Source organism: Coccinella septempunctata, chromosome 9 (genome assembly GCF_907165205.1).
Source record: "Coccinella septempunctata chromosome 9, icCocSept1.1, whole genome shotgun sequence".
NCBI lineage: Eukaryota > Metazoa > Arthropoda > Insecta > Coleoptera > Coccinellidae > Coccinella > Coccinella septempunctata.
Window position 1 is genome coordinate 880,876 of NC_058197.1, and position 16,158 is coordinate 897,033.

The 16,158-nt window shown below is 35.0% G+C and overlaps 2 protein-coding genes and 1 long non-coding RNA gene across 3 annotated transcripts; 2 read left to right on the forward strand and 1 right to left on the reverse strand.

The window, feature by feature from the left end:
- Positions 1-1,603: 1,603 nt before the first annotated feature.
- LOC123320345 (putative nuclease HARBI1) lies at positions 1,604-2,926 on the forward strand. Its single transcript, XM_044907643.1, has 3 exons — positions 1,604-1,692; positions 1,747-1,882; positions 2,121-2,926. Exons 1-3 carry the CDS (start codon positions 1,606-1,608, stop codon positions 2,633-2,635), a joined length of 738 nt encoding a protein of 245 aa, XP_044763578.1. The 5' UTR covers positions 1,604-1,605; the 3' UTR covers positions 2,636-2,926.
- Positions 2,623-3,024, reverse strand: LOC123320346. Its single transcript, XR_006538746.1, has 2 exons — positions 2,922-3,024; positions 2,623-2,840 (listed from the first exon to the last, which is right to left on the reverse strand). It is a non-coding gene; the product is annotated as an uncharacterized LOC123320346 (long non-coding RNA).
- A 2,621-nt stretch (positions 3,025-5,645) lies between these two features.
- LOC123320586 lies at positions 5,646-8,189 on the forward strand. The gene has a single exon (XM_044907941.1). The coding sequence runs from the start codon at positions 5,646-5,648 to the stop codon at positions 8,187-8,189; it is 2,544 nt and encodes an 847-aa protein (XP_044763876.1).
- The last annotated feature ends 7,969 nt before the right edge of the window (positions 8,190-16,158 follow it).

The following is a 16,158-nucleotide window of genomic DNA, read 5'->3' on the forward strand; positions in this document are numbered from 1 at the left end:
ATACAGGGTGGCCATTTGAAAACGAAACAGACGAGATTACAGACGAAATAAATTTTTTCGATAGAAATGCTCGGACAGGTCGATTTCTGTTTCGAGGGGGACAACTTAAGAAGTAGGTTACGGACGCATAGCGCTTCAACCCTTGCTACTACAACCCTCACCCCCAATTTTTGAATAGGGAAGATGGGGTGAGTGATACCTCATTTGAAAGGTATTTTGATACTGATTTCAGCACAGTAATTGTTTTTTCATTTTATGCATTAGTTCTCGAAATATTCTTAACTAAGTATTTGAAAATGAAGTGGTGTTTTCATGGCACTTGTAGTGTTTTTTTGTGAAAAATCGACGTTTTGAGCTTCAAAACAACCATGACTGTGGCTTCCTTCCTTCAATCCACTGACATAGAAATCTTCAATCAAGATGTCGAACAAACAAAGCGTATTGCGAAGGAGCTAAATCTTGCTGAAACTCAATCTAAATTATCTTCGATATAATTTGCAGTATTTCCAATAACATGCGGTAACACTTGATCGATAGAAATCTCCAAAAAGTCCAAATACGTACATATCTCTAATCAGATTACCAGGTAAGTTCGTAATAAATAAAAAATTATCGATTCTCATTTTTTTGAGAAAGATATGAATTCAATTTGTTCTGTTGAAATTACTTCAATATCATTTTTGTTTTTTCCAGCAATTCGCTATTGTTATGTATGAAGCGTGAAGTTAGCGAAAAAGTTTCAAATTTTTACTTTTTTTTTGAGCCATTAATTAGTACCCAGTTTGTCCCAATTTGTTCCGTTGGAATAAGTTCTTTATCATTAGTAATTTTTGATTTATTCACGATTTTCTCTGTGTCACACAACTCGCAATCTATGAAAACCAATGGTCGCATTCAGCGGACGGAGCGCAAAGCGCTTCTGCTACCCATCGGTAGCGGTAGCGGTCGGGAACATGTTGAACGTCCGCTGGCAAGCCGAGATAGGATAAGGCAGTCCAATGAGCTGTCACTATCAGCTGATTAGTTGAGAAGTCTGTAGGAAGGAAGTAAACAAACGGATTTTTTAAGTTTCGTTAACCTTGTACTGGTGGAGTCAATTTTTTTTGTGAAGAATTACTAAGTGTATTCTCTATCCATTGCGGTTCATGTACTTACCTACCTCTATAGAAAAATGGAGAATTATATTCTAAGTGAAATAATGGAGAGTAATCAAAATGTAGATATTATTCTTCAAATCGCTTTGGAATTGGCAGAACCAATTCGATTATTGGAGGAAAATGATGGTGGTAGACCAGTAATACCACGAAATGAAAATTATTATGAAATCACAATAAGGAGTTATGAAGGAAACTTATTCTCCGAACACTTTCGCATGATGCGACCTACATTTGAGGTAAAATAGATTTTGTGAAACATGATTGTAACTTATTTTATTTAAACGTTCTCTTCAAGAAATTACTACAAAACCTAGCAAATATTGGTGCTGTGAGACCTGCAGTAATACCTTTCGAAAAAAAAGTGTTATTCACTATTTGGGTACTTGCTAAGCCCGAGTCATTTTTGGCAGCTGGTGATAGGTTTGGGTTTGCGAGAAATACTGCCCATATGGTTTTCAAAGAAATTGTTGAAATTATAAGGCAAATGATGCCCCAGTTGATATCTTGGCCAGTGAATCATCAACAAGCTATAAATGTGAGTTTAATTTTGAAGCACTGAGGAAATATGTATTTGAAATGTACATTTTAGGTATTTCGAGAAAGATCCCATGGATTTCCTGGTGTTGTAGGAGCTATTGATGGATGTCACATCCCAATAAAACAACCAAAAAACAATGCCACCGATTACTACAACAGAAAAGAATTCCATTCGATAATTTTGCAAGGTGCCTAATCAGTTAGTTAGACAGGGTTTTTTTACTGACATTTTTCCCTAAGCTCATGTATCATACTCCAAATTGTATGGTACCCCGTTACACTAACCATTGCTAAAATTCACACATATGCTTTATTGTTTGATACCAAAAAATGTATTGCTGACATTCAAAAGAATATATATATATATATATTTATATATTTTTACGTATTGAAAATGTTCGACAGTTTATTCTTTTGTATTTCAAGGTGTCTGCGATCATCGAATGGCTTTCATTGATGTATTTATTGGGATGCCAGGGAGAGTACATGACGCAAGAGTGTTCAGATCTAGCGACATCTATCAGAAATTGATAAATGCAAATAACCCCTTATTGTCTAGAGATATGCATTTGCTTGGCGATTCTGCTTACCCTCTGATGACAAATTTACTGACACCATATAGGGACAATGGCCATTTGAATGATATTCAAAATAACTACAATTATAGAATGAACTCCATTCGTTCAGTAATCGAAAGAACATTTGGGCGATTGAAAGGAAAATTTCGACGTTTGAAGTATTTAGATATAGGAGATCCTGATTTTGGAACACACATAATCAGTGCTGCATGTGTTCTTCACAATTTTTTAATACTGAATGAAGTGGAAGAAGATCCTCAAGAAGTACTAGAAGAGGATCTACCACTACCAAACCCAGAAGGGGACGTTGCAGATGAGGGTGGAAATGACAAAAGGGATAACATCGCAAATATGTTATTATAAATATTTTATTTAGAAAATACATTATTGTTTTTTTGAAGAATTAAAAAAATTTTCTAAAATTTCATTTCTTCGTTCTTGAATTTCATTGTGTCTTTCAAGTGCTTCCCGAAGAAGTTTGATTTCGTTGACACGGGCAGTCTCAATTTCAGCCAGCTTCTTCCTCAAATAAAACATTCCACTCTTGGAATCCATTTTTGTGGATTTTCTGCAATTAAAATATATTGCTAGTTTAATTTTATGTCTGTGAAATTAATATAGAAAAGAATACAGCTTAAACTTAACATACGGAGTGAGTGTTATGTTGTCTTTCTGCTTTTCAATTTGAGGAGTGGCTGCAATACTGGGTTGAGGTTCCTCTATTATTTGAACAGGTTCCTTTATGGAGTCTGAATTTATTCCAGGCCCCTTTTGGATCACGGATACTGGAGCTGATGAGAGTGTTCGGGGTAAATTCACTGTTTTATCGTCTCTGTATATTTCATCAAATTGATTATAATATTCCCAGTGTATTCTACCCCTTCCAGTTTTGCGTATGTTATCCTTAATGCCTGTATAGGTTTTTTTCATATTTCTCCATTTTCTATCCAAAATCTCTTCCGTGACATTATGCCCTTTGGAGGTAAATGTTTGTTTTATTTCGTCCCACAGCTTTTTTTTTTTAATTTTTGGATCTCTAAATGCATCCTTAAGATGCATGTACCGTTCCACCAGTAATTGCGTGGTTTGCTTATCCCACGAAAAAGGCTGACCTGCAAAAAATGAATAACATCCATAATTTGAAAAGAAAATTTTTTTTCTGAGAAGACTACATACCTGGATTCAAGCGTTGATTTCCAGAAGTTTCCCCCAAAGCTTCTCTGGGAGATACTGAAAAAATAAAAATTCATAAAAATACATTACTTTGTCACCTCCTGAAGTTTGTCGCACCTATTCACTGAGACCCTGTATATTATATACCACAATAAATAGTTTTTCGCAAAATAAACATACCTTCTTCCATAACGATGGATTCCCTTAAAGAATGCTCCAAGAACGCTGAGGAATAATAAAAATAAAGATATATTTGCATTTAGTGAGAAAAAAATGATGAAAACAAGAAGAAAAATATATATGTTGAAATACGTTTTCACTCCCAGTCTCTGAAACAGAATGACTTTAAAAAAAAGACCTATGAAAATTAGATCTTTATTATTTGGAGTTTTTTCATGATTGTGATTCAAAGACTGGGAGTGAAAACCCATAAAAGTTTCCGAAAAAAACATAATCAAGAATTTTGACGAATTACTTTTGTTGCTCTAGTATATTTCCTATAACTTATTAAACATCCTTCTATATTTCTTACCTTCAATTTCCATTCCGTTTTCGTCAACTAACTCAAACTCGTACATTTTACACACTAAACAACACTACTCGGTTCGAGTCCAACTTTCGCTCCTTTCCGCTACCGCTACCTAGCACAAATCAAATCCGCTCCCAAAAATGGCGTCCGCTCCAGAACGTGTTGAGAATGTAGCGCATATGTCACCGAACGTTTCCGCTAGCGTTTGGTAACAGTTTCGTCCGCTGAATGCGACCATTGTGTACTTCAAGCTCCCGTTGATCCCATCAGTATAGGAGGGGCTTCTCGAAAGCAAGCGCAATTTTGTCGTAAATCAAGTGCATGACATGCTAACTGACGGGTGGCCATCTGAAGATATTCAAATGCACCAATAATTTTTCTACCGATTCTTCATGTGAATTTTGAAAGAAGAGAATTCGGCTACCACGAAATGAATTTGTTTCATGCTTATTCATACTCCAGTAAGCAATTGTAGCAAGCAGAATTAAATAATAATAAATTAATTTCACTTGAATCATTGAAAATTCATGACATACAGAGTGAGTACGATCGAAATGCTCATATTCTGGAGCTTAATATTATACAGGGGGATTCACTGCGGAGGCCTATTAGTTATTTATGGAGAACTTATCATAATTTTGTGCTGGAAATTTACATGTTAGAGTTTTCGACAATGAACTTTCAGATCTCTGCAAAATCTTGTTATACCGGAACAGCCTTCTTCTTTACTCCAAATGGCACACGTTTATAGTATATCTTTGCCTCGTTAAGTAGCTGACTTGATGACATTTTCAACAGTATATGTAAACAACTAAACGGTTTATGAGTTATTGTTCTTATGGAAAAAATGGTGAAAACGTAATATTTTCTACTAAATTCCGAATTCAAAGCCGGAGTTTTATTTACTTGGAACTGATACAGGCTATGACGATCATTTCTCGATATACAGGGTGTGGCGTAATGAATGGATAATATTGAGCCAGGGGGTAGAGGACTCTATGGCGGTTCAGAAAAATATATTTTACGTTTAGTAAAAGTGCCTTAGTTTTCGAGATATTGGAGATTTTCGAAAATTCAAGAGAATTACACCCTTCGCCACTCTTTTTGCAGGCAAGACTCCAAATGAAGGAATTTTTTCAAACTGTTTTTTGGATAGTATTCCTGGATAGATGATCTATCGAATGTAATTCATTATTTTTGAGGGGCATGAATAGTTCTTCATGAAAAAAAGATCTAACTCAACTTTTCCGTTTTGCTAATTTTTTTTCATAAGTTCAAACTAGCGCGGTGTAAAAAATAATATGGTTACCTAAGAGCCAATTCAAGAAAAAACATGCCAGTTTCATTGAGATTCCGAAATGGTATAACTCTCTGTATTCTCAGCATTTGATACAAAATAAATTCCTATTGCAATCAGTTGAGGCCTAGTTTAATGTAAACAGTGTAAACAGTCGTAGCATTGAGTATTAATCATCAATACTCAAAGGTCATAAACTACTAAATACTTCTAGTAGGCTATGCGTTAGTGTATCGCTGCTGACAGTCGTCATAATAGCGATATCGTTTTCAGAACAAAAACAGGCCTGCATGGGTTACTTGAATGAACTCTTTACCCGATATTGAAACTTTGAGAGATATCCAGGAGAAACTTGAGATACACAGAAGGCCAGAATGGGACAGGCAGAACAACCCCTCCATATCGAAGCAACAAAGTACAACGGCAGGCACATAGGTTTGGTCAAGAGGTTCCATGAAAGAAGCGGAATAAACGATCCGACAGCGTACATCCTGAGAAAGATGCTGGACTACACCAAAACCAACGTCAAACTGATCAACATGAAATCAAGAAGAATCTTCTTGCTTAAATGTAAAGATAGAGATTTGTTACCAAATTTCCTAAATTTCAATACCAATCAAATTAAACTTGAATGTAAGTATCTAAACTTTAAGTTTCAAAAATTGCATGAGAAACATAGAAAACAAATCCTTAAGCTGATCATAACAGATACAACTAAAAGTATAAACCTACTACAGCTTAAACTAGATCAGCAGAGAAACCTTATCCTCACACATACTTCAAATGAAATTTTGTCCACTTTTGAAGATCTACAGTCAGATATTATTAAGAAAAACATAGATTTAAATACAAAAAGGCACAACAAAAAACTGGTCAAATTGTCACAGTCAACTAAAAATACCACACAAGTTCAAACGAAGAACACAATAAAGAATTTATCAGATACCATTATCCCAGACGAAATTCAACTTCTACTTAGCCAAGACCCTAAGTTTGCAATACGCCCCAAAGATACAAATCAAATTCCAACAGATCAAATAATAGCCAACATCGAAGCAAATATAACGAAATTAAACCAAGAAAACCAAAATGAAATAAGAATAAAACTAAATAATACTTTAATTAAACACCACGACAAAGTTAAAAATGAAAAACTGAATTTTAAAGAAAGGAAGGATATAACAGCATTCAATAAAACAAAGAAATTTCTACGAGATAATCCACAGATTGTAGTAACGAGAGCGGACAAGGGCAATTCAATAGTTGTAATGAATAAATCTACCTACGAAACAAAGATTAGAGAACTGCTAAGTGATACAACAACATACAAACGCATAAAAAGAGACTTAACAAATTCCTTACAAAAACACAATAACGAAATAATTAAAAAATGGGAAAACTCAGAATTTATATCACCAACCCTCGCTAGATCCCTCACTGTACATAATAGTATTTCACCGAAAATATATGGCTTGCCAAAACTCCACAAGCCAAACATTCCACTCAGACCTATTATTTCTCATACGCAGACACCATTTTATAAGCTGTACAAATATTTAGCATCAGTTCTCTCAAATGTTATAAACAAAAATCCCTTTTACACCAAGAACTCCTATGAACTTAAACAAGAATTAGATACACTGTACGTTCCAGATGATCAAAAATTATTTTCTATAGATGCTGTGTCCCTATATACAAATATCCCCACACAACTGGTACCACAGATACTGGAGGAAAAATGGCACCTCATAGAAGAATATACAGATCTACCGAAAACTGAATTCATAGAGGCAGTGCAACTTACATTGGGAACTTGCTATTTTCAATACGAAGACGAATTTTACCAACAAATAGATGGTGTAGCTATGGGTAGTCCGGTTGCTGGTGCAGTGGCTCAATTAGTGCTGGAATATTTTGAAGAAAAAGTTTTGCTAAACTCATCATATAGAATAACAATCTTCAAGAGGTACGTGGATGATTGTTTAATTATAACAACAGAAGATCAAATTAAAGAAATAATGGAAGTTTTGAATAATCTTAACAACAAACTGAAATTTACTCTAGAAACAGAACTGGACAATAAAATCAACTTTCTGGACATGACCATCATTAGAGAAAATAACAAAATAGAAACTAAAATGCTCCGAAAAACCATTAACTCAGACCGGATACTTGATTACAACTCAGCACATAACATCAAACAGAAAAAAGCAATAGTAACCAATTATATAGATCGAGCAATCAAATTAACTTCACCACGTTATAGACCGGAGATACTAAATCAGACCTCCTCCCTACTTGCCACAAACAATTACCCCCAAGAAATGATAAAGAGAACAATAAAACAACGCACTCATAAATTTTACAACTCACTAAGTTACCAAAATCCAAAAACCGAGCCAATAGTTTACATACCCCTACCATACATCCCAACACTGTCTGAGAAAATAGAAAACATAATGAAGCCATACCCCAATGTAAGGATTGCACACAAACCATTTATACAGGTTAATCAATTATTTTCGAGATTGAAGGCAATAGTCCCGAAAGGTCAAAAATCACATATCATCTACGAGATACCATGCAACCAATGTAATGGAGTGTACATAGGACAAACGGAACAAAATCTGAACAACAGGATAAAAGGACACAAATATTCCAAAACTCAAACAGCCCTTTACAAACATACAATAGAAAACAACCACACTTTCAATTTTGAGAATACAAGGATATTAGATAGGGAAACAAATAAAAGAACCAGGGAATTTTTGGAAATGATTTATATAAAACGAAACCCCAACTCTATCAACGACAGAACAGATATAAATGGTCTGAACAAAATATACTCAACGATTATAAAGAAGACAGCGGAAAACGACAACGAAAGAAGAAGAAGAGTGACAACGACACCAACTTGACAATTCATTGACTTAGCACCACACTATGTTACAAAATGAAGAATGAGGACACATGCACCACAAGCAGAAGACTTGGAAATTGTTAAAATAAAGGTGACAGATCTCTATTTCGAATAATTGTATATGTAACTGTGTTTTTGATATTGTTTTTAGATTGAAAAAGGGCCCGAACCCGAAACGTTTTATTATATTTGACTAAATAAATTAGGTTTACAAAATTCCAAACGATCAATTATTTAATACAATAATAAACTAATGGAATAAATATACCAACAAACAAACTTGAGATAATAAGATTACAGCCATTTTGAACTGCTTCGGAAACCAAAGAAAGAAACTAAAACTCGATTGATGAAATGAATAAGAATCCAAAATTTATTCAGATATAGGTAGGTATAACATCCATTAATATAAAAAGTCAACAACCAATTTTCATCGAGGTGGAAGTTGTGTTGCTCTGATAGACGAGGTCAAATGAGACTGAATAAACTTTAGTCAGCATCTACTTCCTTGATGGCATGGTCTTTGTGTTGATGCTCGGAGTGATGGTGGTTAGCCAGTCCGATTGTAACATTTCTTGATTTTTAAATCAATGGATGATATGTATCTGATTTAATACCGACTGAAATTCGATGTTTCGATAAATAATTTTGACATTTCGTTAATTGTTTATGGTTTCTCAACGATCAGCCACTGACTAGTCAAACATTGAAAAATACTCAACAAATGTAAGTAGTAATTTGAACATCTTGAGTTTTGATGAATTCGATTTGTTCAACTCGATGATCTTCACATAAACACCCTGTACATCTTCTGTGGAAACAGCAAATTTATAATACTCTCCAGCATTAATATTCCAAAAAGTGTGACAATTTTTTTCATGAGAATTCCAATAATTCGTATGGCATACTGTTGAAATTGCAATCAATTTAACCATGCAAGATAAACTGGGTGTGCCATTTGAAATATCAAAGTTGCTATCTATTTCAGATATAACCGAAAGTTGCAGGGGTCTGAAAACAATTCAGGGAGAAAATCTACTGTAGAAAACCCCAATATGATTTTCAGCACGAAATTGTGATTAGTTTTCCAAAAACGCCCAATAGTGTGATTCGTCAGGATGATTCGAAGCGAATCACTCTGTATATCCCCCGAATTAATACCCAATAATATGATTTGATAAAATTCAATTCTTGAAAATTTCTCCTCAATATATATTACGAATTAAGTATTTATTTCTAAATATGTATGTTTCGCCATATCGCAAGGAATACATATATCGTAGTGTGAAGTGGAGCTGGTCCCTGCTAAACATTCAACATACCGGATTCTGCCAGCCCGATTTATTTCATTCAACATACCGTTGTTTTTTTTTTAAATATGTCAGTTAGTTTTATGCAAAACAATGCATGAAGATGGAAGTAATGGACACCAATAATTGAAATCGTCGTGATGCTTATTTCTGCAGTTATAGTTCATTTATGTGAAGTTTTTCTTGCATTTATTAATACATAAACTTTCATTCCGAACGTTCAAAGCTTCTTTAAATCTTCAGTTTCATCAAAACAATAGAAAAGGCCATTCACTCCATAATCCCTATTATGTCATAAAAAACTTTCCTAATAATTTTCATCATCATATATGTACTACATATTTTCATCGCCGAACATCCGAATATTACATCCATTTTATGTAAATCTTATATTGTAAATGTTACATTTCCTAGATAGCAAGTTGTAAATCTGGATAGAGTCATTCAATCTTTATGAGACATACCCAGTTTTTAGATTAAATGTTCAGATATGGCCCTTTGAAATGTAATGATAGTATATGTACCAAATTCGATTTCCAGTGAGAGGATCTCGGGTACTAGAATAGCTAGAGTAAAACCGATGACACACTTCGAGCTCTTTTTCAGAGAAACAAAGAATGGTGAAAACTGTAGTCGCCTACGATTCTTCGTTTTTGAGTTATTAGCGAAAAATGCGATTTTGACGATTTCAAAAAGTTCATAACTTTTTTATTTCTGAAAATACAGATCTGAAACTTAGACTTTCTACAGGCACATCTGAAAACTCAAAATCGATGGAATATATAGGAGGCTACGATTTTCACCATTCTTTTTTCGGTTTTGCTCTAGCTCTTCTGATTTCTGAGATTTCCTCAATGGCTACTGGACACCCTGCATAATGAATTCGAATGCATTACCGAAAAACACAGCATATCAAATTGAATTGAAGAAATTTTCATCGATTCCGCTCAGAAGAAAAACTTGGTAATCAAAGGGATTATTAATCGGGTGAAAAGTCACTTCAGATTTCAGCTCTTTATCAAATGTTGCCAAGCTTTTGGTCAATCACATCACATGACCATCTTCAAGGCACTCCTTTCCCTATGAGAAAAACTCCGTATTTTAATTTTATTATTATTTATTTGAATAAGAAAGGAGGCACACAGCCACAGCCTACAAATGCCTAACCTATGGGACCAAAAATTCAAAAAATTCCCTCCTTCACATTTCGAGCAGACACATCACCCGCGGAACTATCTGACAATCGGAATGTTGACCGACGGAGAATCAACCACCTCATCAGGAAGAGAGTTTCTAGTTCCACACACCGAAAACACGGTTGCACATTTTTATGATAAACTATCCACTCAAGAAACGCTTTCCAGGCAGGACCCTCGTGTAACATATAATAAGGAAACATTTTATGCATTGAATATGTCATTTCATATTAGGGAACCGAAAGACGGAATTTTCAACCATTTCATTTAGTCGTCATTATCTTATTCGATGTCGAGCCCAAAGCACAATAAATGTTCAAATGCACGTAAAATAAAAAAAAAATTCCAGTCTAGCCAATTAGTAATTAAGTGACTCATCTTAGGATCACTCATTTTACCGAAGCCCAATGGGGTATTTTCCTAAATTTCAAAATATATGTAATTACAATCCTTATATAGCTCAAATATATCGAAACATATTAATTCGAATTTCAACATATTGCATTGTATTCACTTACGAAAATTCTGATTTCAGAAGCGCTCGCTTATGAACATTCTACGTCATTTTCACAATCCGGCAACGCCCATCGAGTCAATATTGGTCATGAAAGTTTTCTGATCACCATACACTTAAAAAATATCAAGTTTGGTGTTCACATTTGACAAGAAAAACCATAGACATAGAGACATGTCATGTACAAGCTTTTACATATTTGAATGTTTACTAAGTTTCGAAGGGTGTATTTCTGAAATGTCTGAATTTTGAAGCGAATCTTTCACGTGTTGGATAACTAATGGAAAAGGGTTTCCATAAATAATCTTAAATTTTCTATTCTTATCTATTTGAATTTGGAGAATGTGTAGGAAAATCGACACGCATTTGGATATCTTCAAATGGCCACCTGTGAAGTTATCAAAAAATAAAAAACCCTCCGGCTCCGGCCCTCCGCTGTCATGCACTTGATTTACGACAAAATTGGGCTTGCTTTCGAGAAGCCCCTCCTATACTGATAGGATCAACGGGAGCTTGAAGAACACATTGGTTTTCATAGATGGCGATTTGTGTGACACAGAGAAAATCGTGAATAAATCAAAAATTACTAATGATAAAGAACTTATTCCAACGGAACAAATTGGAACAAATTGGGTACTAATTAATGGCTCAAAAAAAAAGTAAAAATTTGAAACTTTTTCGCTAACTTCACGCTTCATACAAAACAATAGCGAATTGCTGGAAAACCAAAAATGCAAAAATGAAGTAATGTTACAGAACAAATTGGAACAAATTCGGTACTAAATATTGGCATTGAAATTTTTTAGAAACCAGAAAGTGTTGGTGCTGAGAGTGAAGTCAGCACTAGAAGTTATGAATGCGAATACATAATTACCTATTTGACATATTCAGATAATTTCAACAGAACAAATCAGAACAAATTGAGTACTAAATATTGGTATTAAAATTTTTTAGAAATTTCAAAATGTTGGTGCTGAGTGTGAAATCAGCACTAAATCATAGAAATGCGAATTACTCAAAAACCAGACCGGTGCTTGAAAAGTTTCTTACGGAACAAATAAAAACAAATTGAGTACTAAATATTGAGAATAGTTTCAGAATTTGTTCTACCAACTTTTCGCTAACTTCACGCGGCCATATTATCCTATTATCCAGGCTGATGCCGAGAGGCGGGAAGCAGCAAGAGGTAGATGTATGTCCACATTGGCTAGAGACAAACAACGCAATAGACGACAGACAATGTGGATTTAGACAAGACATAGACGATGTTCATATTGAACAGACTAAGCATAAGACCACCAATCTTAAGAACAGACAATAAACTGTTTCAACATAAAGAGAAAATTAAGTACTTAGGACCCACCATAGATAGACAGCTCAACTACTAACAACACGTAAAAGAGACCAGACAGCGAATAAACCAACTATCCACTGAACTACTCGGCAAGATAAGCAGAATGGACAGACATAACAAGAACATAATAAAACAAATAATAGACAGACTGATGAGACCGGCTGCCCTATACGCCTCTGAAATATGGGGCGCCAACGCAGATCAATTTTCTACATCTGAGGCACATTCAGTTTCCACACCCCCGGTATAAAAGCAGATGTCCCCCCGCAGGTGCTTGAATGCTTTGAATTCTGTTGAGACCAAAGTTGATAAGGTCCGTTTAAATCTTGATAGATTTCAGTGTGTGGAAGCTGATTTGACCCTCAACCCTAAGTCTTCTGGAAAAAGTCTGCTGAGAGACGCCGATTTAAAGTCAAAACCCCCGACTAGCCGTCTTGAGTCCAGAACCAAACCCCGCAACCGAGCCTAGAGGTAAGATAACTTTCCGTATTTTACTTGGGAATCTCAGTTTCAGCCTGTTGTGTACCCTTTATCCCGTGTTGAAAGTAAGTTTCTGGCTGGCGTGAAAACACGTCAGAAGCGGAAAACAGAGTAGAGGACCGTTGCCTACCCCGTACAGTGTTCTCCCCAACCTCCAATCCTGTAGTTTGCAACGGAACCCCAATTACCTTGCCCGTTCAGGGTATCTTTGGTTCTGGCTATCTTTGGTTCTGGCTGGCGAACGATTCCGTAACACCCGTGGCACGTTTGAAGTCGGATCCCCTTTTCTTTCTCCTCGTCCGTTTCACTCCTTGAATCCACTATTTTTGTATTTGATTCCGAGGAAAACCTCTTTATTTCTGTATCTTTTACTCAACCGAAACTATAATTGTGCCTGTTCTATTCCTTACTACGAATCAATGAATAAATGTATGAACTCTTGTTTTGACTTTCACTGGTTATCGCTAACACTCTAGATAACACGGAACCTTGTCTTCGACTCGAAGCTACCAGGGTAGGTTTGCTATTTTTCCCTTTGAAGAATAGCTGGCGCTCGAGAAAAAGGAGTTACAATGTGTACGTATGTATCGCAGTTCATATAGTTTGTATGTAAGTATGACGGTCTAGATTTGTTTATTTCTTATTATTTTATATATTTTCTTAATGCCATAGTAAGGATATGTTGTTCCTGATTGAGTATTCCAAATATTTTTGAAAACTTTGTGACACACTGTGAGGGAAATAAATGAATTGAATTGAAGAAAAGAATTGAATTGAAAAAATGGATAATAAATCTGATTCCGTACTACGTGAAGCAAGATCCGACGTTTCAGGCTCTAATGATAGGAATAAGGATGATCTCATAGATATGTGATGTGATTATGCAAACGGAGAACGATGATTATATCCAATGCGCCGGTCGACCTTTTCACGTGTATACAGCTTGGAGCAAATTGAAATACTAATGAGAAATAAAGGAGAATTGATATTACATTTGGATTCGACAGGTAATGTAATCCGAAGACAGAAGTTTGTGAAAAAACGTAATTTTAATTACGCCGGTGTTATAGTCACCTCCTTCAATAACAGAGTCTGTCCGATTTTAGAGATGGTTAGCTGCGATCATGACACAACTCTTATTGGTGTATGGTTGGCTTAATTCAAATCGTTCGCTCTTCAAAAAAAAAAGAAGATAGGAGTGGCCATTATTCAGAAGGGTGATAACAGATTTCAGATTCGTTCTCATAAATAAATAATATTCTGATTTTTTGGAATAGCTTGACGATGACAGATTACCTCAATGTTACATATTAATAAGCTCGAACACACGACTCTATGATGATATTACTCTAGTGGTCACTAAAGATATTGATGAATATGAGAAAAATTACGAAAACAGGAAATTTTTGAGGCAGGTCTTCCCAGTTTGTAGAAATTTAGGAAGTTTGAGTGCTATCGAAGAGTGGTTTTTCAATATGGGTATGATTTTATTGTCTCGTAAAAACTCCAAGTCAGTAGATGAAGCAAAGACTGAATTAATTCATATGTTGTGATTAAGATTTAAATCAGATCTGAGACATATAAAACAGATAAATCAATCAGTATATCGGATGAATATTCTCATTATGAGAAAAGTAAATTTTATCAGCATTTCAAGCACCTAAGTGTTAAACTCGAAATGGTAATTGAAAAAGAAGATATTCGTCAGGAGAAAAATAACTCATGTACTAAAAAAAATTTCGAACTCGCCCTGGAAAATTACTTCACTTATTTACCATTGTGGACAGGCTTGCTCCTTGGGCAGTTAACGGTGCGAAGATTTTGTAATGCTTCGGTAGAAAATTGGTTTTCTGTGGTTGAAAAACTTCACATGAATCCTAATGATCTACAAAGATGTAACAGATTTATAAGACTTATTGAAAATGAGTGCTCATACTATAAGGAGATGAACTTTGCGATAACGAAGCAGAGCTGTACGTCAAGAACAAAAAAGGGACATCGGTTAACGATGAATCCATGGAATTAGAGCAATGGGGTAAAAAGAGAAAGATGCCCCAGATTAATTTCAACCTAACTTATTTAAATGAATTATCCCAAAAAATCGATCTGAATTCCAACAAATTAATGAAATACACATACAGTACACTTGAAGAAACGTGTAAAAATTTTCTATTGAGTTTGAGGATGACACCCGAGGAACTTCAATAATTTGAACAAAAACAAGAGAACAGAGACCAAGTACACGTTGGTTAGAAGAAAGGAAAAAACGATTAACTTCCTCAAGTTTGCAAATCGACGGCAAAAAGTAGAAGTTATTGAGTGAAGAAAATACTACATTCGGATTCATCCTTAATTGTGCCAATAAAACACATAAATATAAAAAACAGTTTTTCGAAAAATCTGAAATAAAAAATTCCTCTTAACGTTCGTTTAAGGTTAAAGCAGAATCCAGCCCTCACTTAGCATGCTCACTAGAAGGACTCGTGAATAGCGATGGAATACTCGAAATCAAATGTTCCTACAGCATAAGATACCAAAATCCACGAAGAACTGAATATTTAAGTTCTCTAAAACCCATTCTACCGGCGTAAAATACTTAAACTAAAAGGGAAATGCCTTCCAAACTTCGGTTGAATGACTCTTCATTTATTCACATCTACATGTTTCGGTACAAAACATTTTCAGGATGTGAAACTGCAGTTGGTAAAAAAGTGTTGAAAAAGGCAGTAGGTTGCTATGTTTCGGCAGCTCAATAACCTGAACTCATGGACCAATCAAAAATTTACGATTGAATTCGAAAATTAGTGAAGTAAATGAATGAAAGGAAAGGTGCAAAAATTTATTGAAGGAAAACAGATTGAGGGAAGAGGGGGGAAAATTAGGGGATCATTATAGGATCTGTCAAGGTTGAAGAAAGATACTGGTTGTCAGATATTACGAAACCACCAGAAAATATATATGATGACATTTTGGCCGTTATATCAATATAAAATAACGGTGTGGTCGAAAGAAAAAGATACTAGGTGGAAATCGAAATAAATTATATGATAGGTCATTTGGGAACTGCTCCTTGGCCAGAGCTCACTGGCCAACGTAAAAGTATATAAATAATA